Here is a 20,750-nt window from a genome sequence, read left to right on the forward strand (position 1 = left end):
CAGATCCCTCCTCAATTTGCTGAAATTAACCCTCCTCCAATTCAGTATTTATATTCTAGATTGCTTCTTATCCTTTTCCATAACTAATGTACACCTTACGATACTATGATTGCTATTCCTGGGATGCTCCCAGAATGTAACATTCTTCACTTGACTCACATAATTTTCCAGGGCTAGATCCAGCAGTGCTTCAAGAAATTCCTTCCCCTCTCTGCCCTTAACACATTCACTGCCACATTCAATGTTGGGGTAGTTAACATCTCCCATTATCAATATTTTATAGTTCTTGCACCTCTCAGTAAATTCTTTGCAAATGTGCCCGTCTATCGCCTTTTCACTATTTGATGGCTTAGAAACTACACCAAGTATCATAATAGCTCCATTACTGTTTCTTAGCTGCAAGCAAATAGAATCTATCTTTGACCCCTCAAGGACATTCTCTTTTTTTTCTCGCATTGTAATATTGCCTTTATTTAAAACTGTTAGTCCTCCTGCTTTTTTTCCTGCTCTGTCTTTCCTGAATATCTTGTACCCAGTAGTATCAAGCATCCAATCCTCCTCTTTTTTGAGCCAGGCCTCAGTTATTGCCGCTACATTAAATTCCCACGTGACTATTTGTCCCTGTAGCTCACCAAATTTACTAACCATGCTTCACACTTACTGCATTTACACACATGCAGTCCAAACCTAACTTCGACCTCTGTATTTTCTACGTTTCCACCTAATTCTGTATTATTCCTAAATCTGACTGTCTCTTCCAATCCTCTATGCACTTTGTTTCTACTTTTTAATACTACAGCTTGGTGCCCAACATCCACCAAATTTGTTTAAACTCTTCTCGTATAGTACTGGTTAACCTGCCTACAAGGGTATTTGTCCCAGCTCTGTTCAGGTGCAACCTGTTTATTTGAATAAGTCACTCCTGCCACGGAACTGGTCCCAATGTCCCAGGAATCCAGCATGCATAGCCTCCTATTTCTACCCTCACTAGCATATGGCATTGGAAGTAATCCAGAGATTATTACCTTTTGAGGTCCTGCTTTTTAACTTCTTTCCTAGCTCCTTAAATTCTGACTGCAGGACCTCTATCCTCTTCCTCCATATGTCATTGGTTCAGATGTGGACGACAGTTTCTGGCTTTTATCTCTTCCCTCTACAGAATGTTCTGCACCCTCTCTGTGATGCATTTACACTGGCACCCAGGGAGGCAACGATATGGATCTCATGTTGACCGTAGCAGAACTGCTGCTCAGTCCCCCTGACTATTGAATCCCTAATTACTACTGCTTGATTATTTTGCGATTTTTTTTTAAGAGCATAGATACGTGAGCTATATATAAAGCTGAATTGTAATCACGGAATTCAAAGGTAGAAGTTTTAGTTGAAGATGAGGCCAAAAGAATATATTAAACATAAGTGTCATCTGTTTCAGTTGCATGATCACCTGAACCAACATAAACAATCTATTTAACTTTTTTTATGCCTTTCCTACTCCAAACCCACCTCCCTCTTCTCCTTGCTGAATTAGAAGCCCCGATTTTATAGATAGCAGGTGGCAAACCTAAGGAGTCCAACAATGTGGATTGCCCAAATTCTCGCAGAATCCCACCAAAATCCAGCCAAATTGGCTACTTGGCCAACTGGCGGGAGTGGAAATTTGATGGCAGGAGGCCCAACCTGTAGGAAGGGTTCCTAGCAGTCAGTTGTGTGTGGGGATCTAGCTATGATCTGAGGCAGGGGGAAGTTGGAAGCAAGGAAGGCCTACTGCTCCTTCTGAGGCCTGGAGGCACACTCCCGACAGATGGGGAAGCTGTCACTGCTTCCCTGCCCAGGCCGCAAACTGAAATTGCATGTCACTGGGACTTGATCTACATATTTAGTGTAGGACCCTGTTTCTTACTGTGGGTATCCTGTTCGTGTGCACAGAAGACCGAGTTAAGATTGGACATGGCAGAAAGGCAACGGGATCAAAGGAGGTAGGTTACTACCTTCATTTTAACTGCTGCCATCCGGTTTCTGCCAGGCAGGGATAGTTGAAATTGAGGCCAGAAGTTGTGATTTTGAGTCAGTTTAGACTGTGATGTATTCTATAACTAAGTGAAGCATTTCTGGATTATTAACCTCATGGATTCTTCAGTTTGTTATCATCATCAATTTAAAATAATTGTTCCTTTTAATTTAACAACTTAAACGATGTGTATTTATATAGCATCTTTAACGTAATAAAATGTCCCAAAGTACTTAACAGGATTGCTATAAAGCAAAATTTTACGATGAGCAACATAAGGCAATTTTAGGGCAGATAGCCAAAAGGATGATCAAAAGAGGTAGGTTTTAAGGAATATCTAAAAGAAAAGATTGGTTGAGATGCAGAGAGGTTTATGGAGGGAATTCCAGTGCTTAAGCAGCTGAAGGCATAATCAGTAATGGTGGAATAACTAAAATTGGAATGATCAAGAGACCAGAATTAGAAGAATTCAAATATTTGAGGGTTGTGGGGCTGGAGGAGATTACAGAGATAGGGAGGGGTGAGGCCATGGAGGGATTTGAAAATAAGGATGAGAATTTTTAAATGGAAGTATTGCTTGACCAGGAGCCATTGTAGGTCAGTGAGCGCACGAGTGATGGGTGAACTGGACTTGATGCGAATGGGCAGCAGCATTTTGGATGACCTCAAGTTTACGGAAGTGGAATATGGAGGCTAGCTAGTTTTTTCTATTAAAAGCAAATTTATCTCCCTCAGCCTCTATTTCTAGCTCAGTGGTCATGAGCCTGGATATACTTTGCTGTTCTCTAAAGGCTCTGCACTGTCTATAACGTATTGTATGCCTCTATGTATGGTTTTGTCGGTGTTTCATGAAGTATTTGTCAGTTTTGATCTGTAGGTTCATTTGGTACATTGGCCTGGTTTTCGGGGTCAGTGGTGAAACAGTGGTGCATGCCACTAACCTCGAAGAAAGCTACCCACAAAGATCTAGCAATCTCTGCAGTGTGGATTTCCTCTTTCACGACCGTTACCTTGATTCTGGCATCAGCTCAAGGGGATCTCTGGTATCTAGTAAGAGTGACATCAAGTAGGCTAACCAGCCAATCACAGACGAATTCTCAGACAGCAAACCAGGAAGTAATAACCACTTATTATCCTTCACTTAATCATTTTACAGAAAACAAAATAAAGATTGTGACATACACATGGGATTAAGATAGAAGCTGAAATATCATAAAATTAAAAAAAATCAATTTTTAAATTCTGTGGAATTTTTTTGTCATAATGGAGAAATATGACATTTCACCAATATAAAATTAGTTTGTCAAGGCCAGAGAGGTTGTTCATCAGTAATTATGAGCTTAAGCTCACAGTTTAAAAACCCAGTTGCACCTCCTTCAACAAGGTATAACTTTTTCCAAGGGATTGTACAGTGGGACTAATAGCGTAAACGTAGAAGTTCATGTCAATTCAAGTGATTACAGCAGATTTCCATCTTCAACAGCCCACTCTGTATAGGAGCTGGGAACTTACAGCCACTTCTGGACTTCCTTGTTTAACTGCGCATGTGCGGATGCCAGAAGTAGCCATCAGTTTCACAGTTATAATGATGGCAACTGCTAACTATCGTAGCCATTAAATTACTGGATTAAGTTAATACTGAAATTGAGGCCTCCCTATTTTCTCTTTTTGGGATCTGTCACCTTTCAGGACATTTTAACTTTTTCTACAGAAATCATTTGGAAAATAATAACCACAGTTTTATCCCGCTTTGCCCAGATGGAATGGGGCACGGAGGGGTTAAGCTTAAACTGAGTTCATTTCCAGCCTGTCGTTGCTCCCTTCCCTCCCGGCGCCATTTTAACATCATTGACTTTGGAGTTGGCTGATGTTCCAACGACAGGCAGGGGGGGCCTAATGTAGATTGAACAGTCATGGCCAATAACGCCACCGGTGCCTCACTGCAATTTTAATGATGCATCATGGGTGGCTCACCCAGTCTAAAACAGATCAAGCACGACAAGAGGTGGCGACTGGTCAGAAGAGACCAAAATAAGTTTTGAAAAATTACATTTATGAAAAATCCTTGTGCGCCAGGAGAAGCAGGAGTTCTCCATCCAGGCCCTTTAAGGATCTTGGACTACCCCAGCCCTAGATTTGCCTCTCCCTCTGCCCTCTGGAATCAGCGATCAACACCCTTGCCAAGTGCTGACGTTATGCTGAGGACCTTTGGGTCCTTGGCATTCTCAGCGTTCTGACCTGATTTCCTGCCAGTCCTGATGTCAGTTCTGCTAGGTTTTGAAGGACGATTCTCCTGGATTATCTGAATGTGACCCAGATAACAAAATGGCTGGTCCTTGCATTGAGATCTCCATGGGGATTGTCGACCCGCCCCTGTCCATACCACAACCCAGTGGGAATGCATCCCCACCCAGGAAAAATCATGGCTAATATGTTTCCATGCACGTTTGGGGGGGAAAGTTGAGATGAAAGGTGATTAAAATATTTTCTCCAGAGAATATATAATCAGTTTGTTGGTTTGTCTGGGTATTTGATAAAATACCTCACATTCATTGTGTTGTTTTTGATCTATGATTGCAAAGAGGGAAGCTTTTGCAGATGAAAAGCCACCAAGGCAGAAAGGCTTCAGAAAAGACAGGCTCAGAAAATAAGATAGTTGACTGCTGGGAATGGAGGTTCTGCCTGAGACTGCAGGATACGAACATACAAACTAGGAGCAGAAGTAGGCCAGTCAGTCCCTCAAGCCTGCCCCACATTCTCGCCTACGCCCGATAACCTTTCACCCCCTTGCTTATCAAGAATTGATCTACCTTTGCCTTTTGAGATAGAGAGATCCAAAGACCCACAACCCTCAGAAAAAAAATTCTCCTCTGTCTTAAATGGGCGACCCCTTATTTTGAAAGTAGTGACCCCTAGTTCTAGATTCCCCTGCAAGGGCAAGTAGCATTTCCACATCCACATCCGCCCTGTCAGGACCCCTCAGGATCTTGTATGTTTCAATCAAGTCGCCTCTTACTCTTCTAAATTCCAATGAATACAAGCCCAGCCTGTCCAACGTTCCCTCGTAAGACAACCCACCCCATTCCAGCTAATCGTCTAGTAAACCTTCTTTGAACTGCTTCCAACGCATTTACGTCCTTCCTTAAATAAGGAGACCGATACTGCACACAGTACTCCAGATGTGGTCTCACAAATGCCCTGTATAATTGAAGCATAACCTCCCTACCTTTTGTATTTGATTCCCTTCATAATAAATAATAACATTCCAATAGCTTTCTAATTACTTGCTGAACCTGCGTGCTAACTTTTTTCAGTTCATGCACTAGGACACCCAGATCCCTCTGCATCCCAGAGCTCTGCAATCTCTCACCATTTCGATAATATGCTTTTTTTATTCTTCCTGCTAAAATCGACAATTTCATACTTTCCCACATTATACTCCATTTGCCAGAACTTTGCCCACTCACTTAACCTATCTATATCCCTTTGTAGCCTCCTTATGTCCTCTTCAGAACTTACTTTCCAACCTATCTTTGTGTCATCAGCAAATTTAGCAACCGTAACTTCGGTCCCTTCATCCAAGTCATTTATATAAATTGTAAAAAGTTGAGGCCCCAGAACCTATCCCAGCAGCACACACTCATTGCATCTTGCCAACTGGAAAATGATCCATTTATGCCTACTCTCTCCTGAATTTAGTTCCCAAACACATAATCAACTCATCTGTAATACCCCTTTCCATTATTTTAGTGAAGACTTGAATGAAGTTGAAGTTACTGTTAAAATAGCAGAGTATGAATTGCAGATGAACACGTTAACCTTTCATAAACTACTATCCTGTGGCATAATTTCAGGCCATAGGTTCAGACTACTTTATTATTATTTTGTTTCCCTCAAATTGATCTTAATTCAGTATATTGAGACAAAGTAGAGGTCAGAGTTCAAATTACCCAGAGAATTTGCTCATTAATCATAAAGTGACAGGCTTAGAAAGACAAAGCTACGCACAATAGATAACCCTCTAAACTTATCAGAAGGCTGGAGCTGGGCATCTATCGTTAAGTGTCTAAACGTGATGTTCAAACACAGATTAATTCAATTCGTCTGAACATTGTTCTGTGCACTCCTTTCCAAAATTATTAGCCTGGATTTTGTGAAGAAAACTGCACTAACAGATCTAGCCGTCTATATTGAGAGAACTTTAACTGTCTCAATGTGCAATTGGTTGCAGTTTTGTTTAATGGGATTCCCAGCATCGAGCTCCTGTGATGTTATCAAGCTTCCAAGCAGCCAATTACATAAATGAATTCTCACAGGCCGCCAACCAGGAAATGAAAAGCACCATTAGTCGAATCACTTTACAAAAAATTTTAGAGACTGAAATAAAGATTGGGAGATAATCATGGGGTTAAAGTTGAAGCTAAAATATCATACGAACATATGAATTGGGAGCAGGAGTAGGCCACTCTGCCCTCTGAGCCTGCTCTGCCATTTAATAAGTTCATGGCTGAACTGATTACTCCACATTTCCACTTACCCCCGATAACCACCTACTCCCTTGCTTATCAAGAATCTATCTACCTCTGCCTTAAAAATATTCAAAGACTCTGCTTCCACCGCCTTTGAGGAAGAGAATTCCAAAGACTCTTACCTTCTGGGGAGCAGAGCAGAGTGGACCTGTGGGGAGAACGGCGAGAGCGGAGCCTATAAATCCAACCCGAGGATCGAGGCCCAGTCTCTTACCTTCCGGGAGCAGAGAGCAGTCAGACCTCTTCTGTGCGCCGCAGTTTTTGACAAAAAAAAGCCAATAGTGACGTCAGAGGAGAGCTGCAAGGTGATTGGTTGGTGAGTAGCAGCTGTTAGTGTATTTAAATATCTTTAAAAAAAATAAGGGGAAAGTTTGTTTTTTTTTGTTGAAAAAAAAACCTCTGGTGATAAGGTGAGTACTACTAAAGTGTTTTTTTTAAGGACTTTAGATTGGAGTGGGTAGAACAAGGCCCCTAGTGTAATTAGTATTTTTAATTCAGGGAGTAACTAATTAACCTAAGGGTAAGTCATGACAGGAGAGCTCAGCCCCGTGTTCTGCTCCTCCTGCGCTATGTGGGAAATCAGGGACGCTTCCAGTGTCCCTGACGACCATGTGTGCAGGAAGCGTATCCATCTGCAGCTACTGGCTACCCGCATTACGGAGCTGGAGCTGCGGGTGGATTCACTGTGAAGCATCCGCGATGCTGAGGACGTCGTGGATAGCACGTTTAGTGAAGTGGTCACACCGCAGGTAGTGGCTGCCCAGGCAGAAAAGAGATGGGTGACCACCAGGCGGAGTAGTAGGCGCAGGCAGGTAGTGCAGGAGTCCCCTGTGGCCATCCCCCTCTCAAACAGATATACCGCTTTGGATACTGTTGTGGGAGACCTCCAGGGGAAAGCAGCAACAGCCAAGTTCGTGGCATCACGGTGGGCTCTGCTGCACAGCAGGGGAGGAAAAGGGGTGGAAGAGCTACAGTGATGGGGGGATTCTATCGTAAAGGGTGCAGATAGGCGTTTCTGTGGCCACAAACGAGACTCCAGGATGGTATGTTGGTGCTAGGGTCAAGGATGTCTCTGAGCGGCTGCAGGACATTCTGAAAGGGGAGGGTGAGCAGCCAGAGGTCGTGGTCCATATTGGTACTCATGACATTGGCAGGAAGAGAGATGAGGTCCTGCAAAGTAAATATAGGGAGTTAGGCAGAAGGTTAAAAAGCAGGACCTCAAAGGTTATAATCTCAGGATTACTCCCTGTGCCATGTGCTAGTGAGGGTAGGAATAGGAGGATAAGGCAAATGGGTGCGTGGCTGAAGAGCTGGTTGTCGGATAGAGGGCTTCAGCTACTTGGATCATTGGGATCTCGTCTGGTGCAGAGGTGACCTGTATAAGAAGGACGGGTTGCATCTAAACTGGAAGGGGACCAATATCCTTGCGGGGAGGTTTGCTTGTACTACTCAGGAGGGTTTAACTTGTCTTGCAGGGGAGTGGGACCCAAAGTAGTAGTCACTCTGATGAAATAGTTGAGGCAAATGTAGAGGTTAAAGCAAGCAAGTCCAGTAGGCAGGCCGGGCAGGGGTAGGACAGGGAGCATGGAAGGTTTGGTAGGCTAAACTGCATTTACTTTAATGCAAAAAGCCTTACAGGTAAGGCGGATGAACTCGGAGCATGGATTGGTACATGGGATTGTGATATAGCTATTACGTGGTTGAGGGATGGGCAGGACTGGCAGCTCAATGTTCTGGGGTACCGATACTTCTGGCATGACAGAGGTGGAGGTAAGAGAGGAGGGGGAGTTGCACTATTGATTAGGGAGGACATCACGGCAGTACTTAGAGAGGATATCCCAGGTGGAATGTCCAGCGAGGCCATATGTGTAGAACTTAGAAATAAGAAAGGGGTGATCACTTTGATAGGATTATACTAATGGCCCCCCAATAGTCAGAGGGAATTGGAGGAGCAGATATGTAGGGGAATCACAGATAGGTGTAGGAATTATAGGGTTGTAATGCTAGGTAATTATAACTTCCCTAATATTGACTGGGACTGCCTTAGTGCTAAGGGATCAGATGGGGAATAATTTGTTAAGTGTGTCCAGGATAGTTTTCTGAAGCAGTATGTGGATGACCCTACTATAGAAGGGGCTACGCTCGACCTCCTCTGAGGAAATGAGGATGGGCAGGTGGTTGATGTTTTTTATTTAGAGATACAGCACTGAAACAGGCCCTTCGGCCCACCGAGTCTGTGCCGACCAACAACCACCCATTTATACTAACCCTACAGTAATCCCATATTCCCTATCACCTATCTACACTATGGGCAATTTACAATGACCAATTTACCTATCACCTGCAAGTCTTTGGATGTGGGAGGAAACCGGAGCACCCGGCGAAAACCCACGCAGACACAGGGAGAACTTGCAAACTCCGCACAGGCAGTACCCAGAACCGAACCCGGGTCCCTGGAGCTGTGAGGCTGCGGTGCTAACCACTGCGCGCCACTGTGTTAGTGGGGAAGCACTTTGTGACCAGTAACCATAACTCTATTAGCTTCAAGATAGTTATGGAAAGGGATAGGACTGGTCCTCAAGTTGAAGTCCTAAATTAGTGGAAGGCTAATTTCGATGGCATCAGACAGGAACTCTCAAAGGTTGAATGGGAGAGTCTGTTTACAGGTAAAGGGACATTTGGCAAATGGGAGGCTTTTAAAAGTGAGATAGGAAGGGCAAGGCTGGCAAGTTTAGGGAACCTTGGTTGACGAGGGATATCGAGGGTCTGGTCAGGACAAAGAAGGAGGCATATGTCAGGTATAGGCAGCTGGGATCAAGCGAGTCCCTCGAAGAGTATAGGGGATGTAGGAGTACACTTAAGAAGAAAATTAGGAGGACGAAAAGGGGCCATGAGATTTCCCTGGCAGATAAGATAAAGGAGAATCCTAAAAGATTCTGTAAGTATTTTTTTTTTTATTCATTCATGGGATGTGGGCGTCGCTGGCCAACCAGCATTTATTGCCCATCCCTAATTGCCCCTGAAAAGGTGGCAGTGAGCTGCCTTCTTGAACTGCTGCAGTCCATGTGGTGTAGGTACACCCACAGTGCTAGCAGTTAGATACAACTGAGTGGCTTGCTAGGCCATTTCAGAGGGCATGTAAGAGTCAACCACATTTCTGTGGGTCTGGAGTCACATGTAGGCCAGACCAGGTAAGGGCAGCAGATTTCCTACCCTAAAGGGCATTAGTGAACCAGATGGATTTTTACAACAATCGACAATGGTTTCATGGCCATCATTAGACTCGCGTTTTCATTCCAGATTTATTAATTGAATTCAAATTCCCCCTTCTGCTGTGGTGGGATTTGAACCCATGTCCCCAGAGCAATACCCTGGGTCTCTGGGTTACTAATCCAGTGACAATACCAGTACACCACCGCCTCCCCTGTATATTAAGAGTAAAAGGGTAGCTGGGGAGAGAGTACGTCCCCTTAAGCATCAGTGTGGTAATCTATGTGTGGAGCCATGGGAAATGGGCGAGGTCTTAAATGAATACTTCTCGTCTCTATTTACTGTGGAGAAGGTCATGGAAGCAAGTGCGTTCAAGGGAGGGAACAGCAATCTCCTGGAGCATATCAACATTACAAAGGAGGTGGTGTTGGAGGTTTTGAAACGCATTAAGGTGGATAAATCCCCAGGGCCTGACCAGGTGTATCCTAGGATGCTATGGGAAGCAAGGGAGGAGATTGCTGGGGCCCTGACAAAGATTTTTGCATCATCGTTAGCCACAAGTGAGGTACTGGAAGACTGGAGGATAGCTAATGTTGTGCCTTTATTTAAGAAGGGCAGCAGGGATAAGCCAGGGAACTACAGGCCAGTGCGCCTTACATCAGTGGTGGAAAAGTTATTGGAAGGGATTCTGAGAGACAGGATTTATATGCATTTGGAAAGGCATGGTCTGATTAGGGATAGTCAGCATGGCTTTGTGCGTGGGAAATCATGTCTCACGAATTTGATTGAGTTTGTCGAGGAGGTGACCAAGAAGATTGACGAGGGCAGTGCGATGGACGTTGTCTACATGGACTTTAGCAAGACTTTAGACAAGGTCCCGCATGGTAGGCTGGTCCAGAAGGTTCGAACACATGGGATACAGGGTGAGCTTGCAAATTGGATACAAAATTGGCTTGGTAATAGGAGGCAGAGGGTGGTAGTGGAGGGTTGTTTTTCAGATTGGAGGCCTGTGACCAGTGGTGTGCCGCAGGGATCGGTGCTGGGCCCTCTGTTGTTTGTCATATATATTAATGACTTGGATGTGAATGTAGGGGACATGATTAGTAAGTTTGCAGATGACACCAAAATTGGTGGTATAGTGGGCAGTGAAGAAGGTTGTCTAAGGTTACAACAGGATATAGATCAACTGGGAAAGTGGGCAAGGGATTGGCAAATGGAATTTAATGCATACAAGTGTGAAGTAATGCATTTTGGGAAGTTAAACCAGGGCAGGACATATACAGTGAATGGCAGGGCCCTGGGGAGTGTTGTTGAGCAGAGAAACCTTGGGGTGCAAGTACATAGTTCCCTGAAAGTGGCAACACAGGTAGACAGGGTGGTGAAGAAGGTGTACGGCATGCTTCCCTTCATCATTCGAGGCCTTGAGTACAAGAGTTGGGACGTCATGTTACAGTTGTACATAACATTGGTTAGGCCGCATTTGGAGTAGTGTGTGCAGTTCTGGTTGCCGCACTACAGGAAAGATGTGATTAATCTAGAGAGGGTGCAGAAAAGATTCACAAGAATGTTGCCTGATTTGGAGGGCTTGAGTTATAAAGAGAGATTGGATAGGCTGGGTCTGTTTTCCCTGGAGCGAAGGAGGCTGAGAGGGGACATGATAGAGATATATAAAATTATGCGAGGCATAGATAGGGTAGATAGCCAGAGTCTGTTTTCCATGGTGGGGGTGACTAAAACTAGAGGGCATAGATTTAAGGTGAGAGGGAGGAGGTTTAGAGGGGATCAAAGGGGTAAATTTTTCACACAAAGAATAGTGGGTATTTGGAATGAGCTGCCTGAGGAGGTGGTGGAGGCAGGAACAGTAGCAACATTTAAGAGGCATCTGGACAGGTACTTGAAGGAGCAAGGCATAGAGGGATATGGAATTAATGCAGGCAAGTGGGATTAGTATAGATAGGTATTATGGTCGGCATGGACGCGGTGGGCCGAAGGGCCTGTTTCTATGCTGTACAACTCTATGACTCACGACCCTCTCAGAGAAAAAATTTCTCCTCATCTCAGTCTTAAATGGGCGATCCTTTATTTTTAAATAGTGACCCCTAGTTCTAGATTCTCCCACAAGGGGAAACATCCTTTCCACATCCACCCTGTCAAGACCCCTAAGGATCTTATATGTTTTAATCAAGTCACCTCTTACTCTTCTAAATTCCAGCAGATACAAGCCAATCTTTCCTCGTAAAATAGCTCGCCCATTCCAGGTATTAGTCTAGTAAGCCTTCTCTGTACTGCCTCCAACGCATTTATATCCTTCCTTACATAAGGAGACCAGTACTATACACAGTACTCCAGATGTGGTATCACCAGTGCCCTGTATAACTCCCTACTTTTGTATTCAATTCCCTTCGTGATAAACAATAACATTTTATTAGCTTTCCTAATTATGTGCTGTACCTGCATACTAACCTTTTGCGATTCATGCACTAGGACACCCAGTTCCCTCTGCATCTCAGAGCTCTGCAATCTCTCACCATTTAGATAATATGCTTTTTTATTCTTCCTGCCAAAGTGGACAATTTCACACTTTCCCACATTATACTCCATTTACCAGGTCTTTGCCCACCCACTTAACCTATCTATAGCCCTTTGCTATCTATAACCCTTTGTAGCCCCCTTATGTCCTCTTCACAAGTTACTTTCCTACCTATCTTTGTGTCATCAGCAAATTTAGCAACCATACCTTCGGTCCCTTCATCTAATTCATTTATATAAATTGTAGAAAGTTGAGTCCCTAGCACAGATCCCTGTGGCACACCACTCGTTACATCTTGCCAACCAGAAAATGACCCATTTATGCCTACTCTCTGTTTCCTGTTACATATGAGCTTTTATTTTCTGCAATAACATTTGATGTGGCACCTTATCAAATGCCTTCTGGAAATCTAAGTATAATACATCCGCTGGTTCTCCTTTATCCACAGTACATGTAACTCCCTCAAAGAACTCCAATAAATTGGTTAAACATCATTTCCCTTTCACAAAACCATGTTGACTCTGCCTGATCACCTTGATTTTTTTCTGCATGTCCAGCTATAGCATCGTTAATAATAGCTTTTAACATTTTCCCTAAGACAAATGTTAAGCTAACTGGCCTGTCGTTGTTTGCTTTCTGTCTCCCTCCCTGTTTGAATAAAGGAGTTGCTTTCGCTCTTTTCCAATCTAACGGAACCTTCCCTGAATCTAGGGAATTTTGGAAAATTAAAAGTAACGCACCAACTATCTCACTAGCCACTTCTTTTAACACCCTGGGATGAAGTCCATCAGGACTCGGGGACTTGTCAGCCCACAGCTCCAACAATTTGTTCAGTACCACTTCCCTGGTGATTGTAATTTTCTTGAGTTCCTCCCTCCCTTCCATTTCCTGAACAAATTTTTAAAAATTATTTTAATCTAGTTTCAAAAATGTAGTAATTAATCATAATGGAGACATTTAATAGCATTCCACAAATATAATACTTTTAGGGCCAGATCAGTTCATTATTACTGAGATTTCCATTACAAATCTAGTTTTACCTCATTGAAAAAGGGTTAAATTATTATGTGATTTCTAACAGCGATATGAGGGTGGTAAAGGGGAAGTTCGTGTCAGAGCATTTGATTTCACTGATTGCGGCTCCGGTGATTGGGAGTCCACAGTGCAGCCTGTGGCGGAGCAGTGAATGACAGACTGCAACTACAGGATTTCTATGTTAATTAAAGGTGGGGGGGAAATGACATGAATGCTGACAAATTTGACAAAACCCCACCAATTTCGGGCCGTTGTTTATTTTATGGTTAAGGTGTACGTTGTTTGGCGGCTTTAACCTTGCAATTAAGTAAGTTTGAATCTCTCCTTGAAGCAATAGCATTTTTAGTAATTGCTGTTGAAAGACCAGTTAACCTTCAGAATCAATAATGGGCAATCAGCTTTTGCTAATTCTCTGTGAACTTAAAAGATATTGACCTCCTTCTAATGCACATACAGAATTAAGGCGCTCATTCATTTGTGTTAGACTTTGGTCATTGTGAAAGCTTCTCTCTGTTTCATACTGTCAAAGTTTTCTTCAGTATTAGTGTGAAACTTAAATTATGTGCCCGGACATCATTGGTCCTCAGGGCAGTGTCCTCGACCAACTATCTTCAGCTGCTTCATCAATGTCTTTCTCTCCATCATAAGGTCAGAAGTGGTGCTAATTGAAATGAGCTTCGTTTGCAATTTCTCACTAATTAAACAGTCCATGCCCACATGCAGCAAAACCTACACAAAATCCCAGCTTGGGCTGATAAATGTCAAGTAAAATTCACATTGCACAACTGCCAGGCAATGACTGTCTCCAACAAGAGAGTCCAACGACCTCCTCATGGTATTCAGCAGTAATACAATTGCTAAATCCCCCAGCATTAACATTTGACCAGAAACTTAACTGGTTCAGCTATATAAATGCTGTAGCTACTAGAGCAGGCTGTGTGTTCTCACCATCTGAATTCCCAAAGCCTCTGCACTACCTACAAGGCACAAGCCAGCAGTCTGATGGAATAATCTCCACTTGCCTGGATGGTGCAGCTGCAACAGTAGTTGAAACTCAAAACTATCCAGGACAAAGCAGTCCACTTGATTAGCAGCCCATCTGGCACCTTAAACATGCTCTTCACCATTGATACATGGTGGTTGCACTATGTTATGGACAGCCGGGAGATGGTGTGGATGGCTTCCCCTTTTCACCTCTCAACTGATTGTAGACGTTGCTTTCTTTTTAAAAGAAAAAAAAATTGTTGTAATCCCTGAATGTTTTAGAGGTCAAATAAACAGACAAATGACATGTTTTCTTGTAGGATTAAAAGAAGGATAAATTATTTATTAAACAATACCCCAAAAATATTCGCAACCTCACCCACTTATACATACATACATACATACACTTGCACACACTTGCAAGAAGAAATGGAGATTAGAGGATAGCGTGCATGTAAGTCCGATTGTTGTGAAAACAAAGTTCACTTTAAAAATTTCTTGGTTTTCTGGGAGGAATTTTTTCAACAGCGGTGCAGGCCTGGTGTTCCTTTTCTTGGTTCACTGAAGCATTACAGACTTCTCTGGTTAAGGGTCAGTCAAAATCAGTAGTGAGAAACCTGTTACAAATTCTCAAGTGGGGAGTTTTCAAGGTCAGCTTGCAGTCTCTGCCTCTGTGGTTTAAAGATGCTACAGGCAGGGTCTCCTTGGTTAGAATGGATTTCTCAGCTTTCTTGCTGGCTGTCTTTCTGACTGTCTTTCAGAGAGCTCTTTTTCAAAAAGAAAAAACCTCATCAGGCTGAGTTTCGGTCAGGTGACCATAGATTTTCTCCCCGATGTGTTCATACAATGTCTTTAATCATGTGGCCGTTGCTACACAGTGGGTTTTGAATGTGGCGTATAAAGTGGTGTTATCTCCCACCTATTATCTTGGCTTTAAATCCAGAGTCTCTCTGTACGCGCAGGCCTTTGTCAACCCAATTCTGTAAGATAGGAGCCATTTAGCATTGAATGGTCCGTATAGCATTTTAATATCCCTTTCCCAGGATTAGTACAGACGTGATGATGGGTTTAGCCTCCAACAGTCATACTGTTTATTTGCAGTACAGGAGAGGTCATCTGATCTCTCACTCCATCTTGTCTGCAGCAAAGGTGTGTCCATATTTGAAGTTTATCAGTTCATTTTAACAATTGTTAATTGCTCCAGTTCACTTTATTTCATACTTGTCATGCTCACAAAAGGAACAGTTATGCACTATCTACAGGATGGTGTAGCTAATTGCTATGGCTTCTTTGACAGCACCTCCCAAGCAAAATACTGCAGATGTTGAAAATCTGAAATAAAAATAGAAAATGATGGAAACTCTCAGCAGGTCAGATGGCATCTGTGGAGAGAGAAACAGAAGTAACATTTCAGGTGAATAACTTTTTATCAGAATAGGAAGATATTGGAGATTAACAGCTTTTAAACTGATACATAGCCAGGGGAAAAGGGCGCATGGAAAGGACAAAAGAGGAAGGTCTCTGATACGGTTGAGGGCAGGAATGATTAAATGACAAGTGATGGTGCAAGACACAAGGTAGATGATAGGATAAGTAAAGAAACAAAAGTTGGTTTCAGAGGAGCTGTAAATATTTACAGCAGAAGAGCAGAATGAGTGAAAATCTGACAAAAGTGGAGAGGGTTTCTGTGCCCCAGCAGTGTTGCAGAGAAAAGGTGGTGCAGACCACCCCTTCAGCTGTGTACCAATAGAGGATCACCATCCCAATTACCAGCCCCCACCTCCTTCACTCCCATTACTAGCATTTGCTGTTGAAAAGAAAATGGGAGCTGTGGTTGAGATGTAAACTTGTTAAACTCAATGTTGTGGCTGGACGACTGTAAAGTGCCGAGGAGAAAAATGAGGTGCTGTTGCTCGAGCTTGCATTGAGCTTCATTGGAACAGTATAAGAGGCCAAGGACTGATTGGGCAGAGTGGGATGGAGCATGTGGTGCACATTTGTCAGGGAAGGAATGCCTGTTAACTGTAGATAAAATTAATGGGCATTTTTCCCTTTCCTCGCTGTGCTTTATTTTGGTTTAATAAAAATTGATCCCTTCGAGGACTACATCCATTTATGAAAAAAGGCAAACTGAAAAGCGATCTCTAATATGGTTTTTCTTTTGTGACATTGTAGTTAACAGTTTAATGTAGTTTGTTCCATTTTAGTTAACTGAAGAGAAACAACAGATTTCCTATCCGCATGTCATCTTGGCCTTTGATTTTTCATTACTGGGCATTGATTATTGTATTCCAAATAAATTCAATTTGTTTTCTCTTGATTCAGATCATCAGAAGTTGGAGAGAGAGGCTCGGATTTGTCGACTTTTAAAGCACCCCAATATTGGTAAGCATTTTTAAAATATCTTTCTGAAACTGTTGTTACAATTAAACTGTTACAACTGAGTTGGGAGGAATGCACTGTTTTTCCTAGTTCCACTTCTCCACAGGTCACAACATATATTTAAATACTTACCCTGCTATGGTTACCCAATATGTTTAATCATAGACTCTATTTTATTCTGGGTTAAAAATACACCAATCAGGTTTCTTTAATAAAGAACAAAATTATTAGTCTATTATAAAATAAGACTTAACCAGTATTGAAGCAACGCATTAACGTAGAGTGAAATATGTAAGTTCCCTTTTACCATAGCCCCTCGCACGAACACACACACACACACACACACACACACACACACACACACACACACACACACACACACACACACACACACACACACACACACACACACACACGTTAACCGAAAAAAAGAGACTTTCTCTTTAGAGCTCTGTTACAAAAAAGAGACAAAAAAGAATACTTCAGCCAAATACTTGCTAATTCTTGAAGAAAAAAGAGAAAATATGGAAAGATGTCAGTTGTCCCTTTTTGGTTTGGTGTCCCGTATACACATTGTCACTGGGATCTTTCTAGAACACTTCTTTTCAGGCAACGTTGAAGATCACTTTGGCAGGCTTTCCAGGAGAAATGCGACAACGGGTTTCTGGCGGGCTTTTCTGGCGAAATGCAGCATCAGTTTCTCTTTCTTGCACTTGATTCTCAGGAAGTTCTCAAAGAGATGGAAGAGTGTATTGATGATGACTGCTCTCTTGGCTGGTTTTCACCAACTGCCTTCAAAACAGTTCACACCCCAACGCACTGTCTAAAGCGAAACCAAAAGCAATATCTCAAGTGTCAAGCCTACTGACCCCTATAAATTTTGACATGCCACTTCTCTGTAAACATCTCCCCCAAGTTAAAAAGCCCTGCTGGGTATTTATCTGAAGACAGATGACTTCCAGTAAATGTTGTTTTCAAACAAGACCTCTTAGTGTCCTTTCAATGACTCCAGTCCATGGAATCCTTGTTTATTTGGGAAAACTGAAAATGTCCATAATTATAAAATACACGAGTCCTCAAAAAAACTTTAAAAATATACAAGTACCGTTATAACACTTTCAACATCAATTTAATTTTCTTCTAAAGTAATTTACTTTCCACCTAAGTTTCAGTTCTGTTTATGTCTTGGCATTGCTCACAAAATGTACATACATTTTGGCAAAAAGATGGATGGATTGTGGCTGTATAATAAATAAGTTGAAACTGTTTCCAGTGGTGGCAGGGTTGGTAACTAGAAGACACAGGTCTGAAATGGTTGGCCAAAGACCCAGAAACAACATGAGGAAACCTCATGTATGGTATGCCTGGTCCAGGCAGAAACTTTAAAACCTCATGGAGCCACAGGGCCCTTGCATCCATGGATTCCCATTGGAAGCTTATATTTTAGGGAGCTTCCAGTAACCGTGTTGGGTTCAGAGTATTATTGGAGCTTTGGTATATTAATAGCTGCTTCCCACCCCTTTTTAAAAAAAAAATCTAGTTTTATTTAGGTGGCGTCTGGGGATTCTCTTTCGGAAAGAGATTAGAACCTAATAATTTATAAATCTCAGTGCATCCCAGGTGGCAGCATGGAACCACTTTGGAATGTTGAGAGATGTTAGTCTGACGGAACCCATGCTTATTGTTGTAATTACTGTAATCAGACTTGTTATTTTAAAGAAATGTGTTAACATTGCTGTTTATTTCCTTAAGTCATGGGTAATGAGACAGTTTCATATGCTGGTGTAACAAATTCTATTTATATTTCTAGCTATGTCTACATTGCAACTATATTTAGCCTGTATATTGTTGTGGGATGTATATTACCTTCTCGGGCTGTATTTTCTTTCTTTTATTAGGTACTTGGGTTGAATAATATCTTGCAATGTAATCTTTCCTAGGGAGTTAAGAAATTCCCTTGAATTTTATCCTCCATTTAGATCATTTTTAATTGAATTATATTTATCACATCATTATACCTCATCATGTTGCGATGTTGAGCATGGGCCTTGGGATGCTTCTTCAACTATCTTCTTGGGTTGGTATGTGTTTCGAATTGCAGTTTATCTTATTTGTTTCAACCTAAGGTTCACCTGGGTTAACAACTCTGCTGCTGAGAGGGAGGGAACCAGCTCCCAGAACTCTGCTAAGAGGCATAATCCCATCTGCTTTGTTGTTTGTTCCTGCCCAGGAGAATGTTGCAGCCTCTGGTGAGATGAGCACCGAGAACTGAGTAGAGTGGGATGTGGAATGCCTGTTCTCCATTCTGTGGTGCTGATTGCTGATATAATTTAGCAACGTCATGCTGATTCTTGATTTAGGCCCAATTTGTACAAAAAGTTGCTGCAATCAGAGATCTCTTGCTTAAAAAAAAAAGAGAATTATACCAACTTCAAAGTGCAGGACTGTTTCAAGAGCACCAAAGCACTTATTACTGCCCCATCTTATTACTGCTAAATACCAGATCTCGATAAAGCTTTTTTTTACATTATAAAGGTTGTGCATTGTTGCACCAATTATTTCCAGTTTAAATACGTATGATTTTAAACTTTGGGATTACTAAGCTCACTTTCCACCTGTCTCCATGCCAATTAAGGGGGCGCCCGCATGAAAATCCCAATGAGTAACTGTTCGCCCCCCCCAGGGGTGAGTTCTGTACCGTAAAACAGTCCTGATCTCTCTTTCCTACCCCTGGAGGGAAAATCTAGCCCCAGGACTATTCCCCATGTGAACGAAGACCATCTTCCAGTTCTATCCAAAAGAAAAAGAGAATTATCCCAACTTCAAAGTGCAGGACTGTTAAGAGGACCAAAGGACTTACTACTGCCCCACCTTATTACTGCTAAATACCAGATCTCTGCCTCCATTTGAATACCACCTTGCTGTAATTCTGAACTTTAAAACTTAAATAGATAGGTAAAGGAATGCACAATATTACGTATGTCTGACCTAGTCTTTGAAACTCAGGAGCACCTATTTTTGGGCATCCCACCCCTTCACAGGGCAGTTACCCTGCATACACACTGTCAGGTCTGAGGAGTCCCAGATACTGGATCTTGAAAGTCATTCTCATAGAGGTGGCACTTTAGGAGGAACTCCAATCAGGTAAGTGAAGGAAGATGGGGATACTGCCAGCTCAAAAGTAAGTGCTGCTCTTGGGTTTGTTGGGGTGGTAGCATCATATAGCAGCTAGATATTGGGGAGAGGAGGAGGGAGATTGGGGCCAAAGACTGGGGAAGGGGTATTTGAATTTGGGAGCTGAAGCCATGGGGGAGGGAAATAGAGGAATCGAGAATCTTAGGGCTGGAGGGCCGACAGCACCAGTGATTGGGATGGTGTTTTACAGGTAAGTAACTTTTTTTTTGGTAGATGATCTTTAGGGTTGGTTCATCTATCCTTAGCCGCTCCTATTTCACATCTACACGCTATTTCACTGACATCATCTGAAAGCACAAGGTCACTTTCTACAAGTACACTGAGGCACCCAGCTCTTCCTCTCCAGCACCTCTCTCGACCCTTCCATTAAATTGTCTCAATTGTCAGGTTGCTTCTTAGACATCCAGTACTGGCTGAGTAGAAAGTTGCTCCAGCAAAATATTGGGAAGACCATTGCCTTTGGTCCCTGCTACAGTCTCTGTTCTGTAGCCACCAACTCCACTGCTCTCCCTGGCAACTGTTTGAGGCTGAACTAGGCTGTTTACAACTTTGGTCTTATACTTGACCCCAAGATCAACTTCCAACCACATATCTGCACCATTAAAAGCACCTATTTCTACCTCTGTATCAGCGCCCAACTCCATCCTGCTCATCTACTGAAACCCTAATCCATGGCTTTGTTACTTGTAGATTTGACTATTCCAATGCACTTGTGGCTGGTCTCTCACATTCTACCCTCTAAACTTGAGGTCATCCAAGACTCTACTGCCATGTTCCATGAAGTCCCATCCCCTTGCTCACTGACCTACATTGACTCCTGGTTAAGTAGCGCCTCAGTTTTGAAATTCTCATCTTTGTTTTTAAGTCCCTCCATGGC

At 42.6% G+C, this 20,750-nt stretch overlaps 1 protein-coding gene across 9 annotated transcripts in view; it reads left to right on the top strand.

Moving 5' to 3' along the window:
- LOC137373923 (calcium/calmodulin-dependent protein kinase type II delta chain) overlaps nt 1-20,750 on the top strand; it is a 485,051-nt gene that overhangs the window by 174,195 nt on the left and 290,106 nt on the right. For all 9 annotated transcript variants that reach the window (XM_068039605.1, XM_068039544.1, XM_068039577.1 and 6 more), the window contains exon 3: nt 16,622-16,681. In XM_068039605.1, coding sequence (XP_067895706.1) covers nt 16,622-16,681 — 60 coding nt within the window. The remainder of the gene's footprint in view (nt 1-16,621; nt 16,682-20,750) is intronic.

Source organism: Heterodontus francisci, chromosome 1, assembly GCF_036365525.1.
Source record: "Heterodontus francisci isolate sHetFra1 chromosome 1, sHetFra1.hap1, whole genome shotgun sequence".
Taxonomy (NCBI): Eukaryota; Metazoa; Chordata; class Chondrichthyes; order Heterodontiformes; family Heterodontidae; genus Heterodontus; species Heterodontus francisci.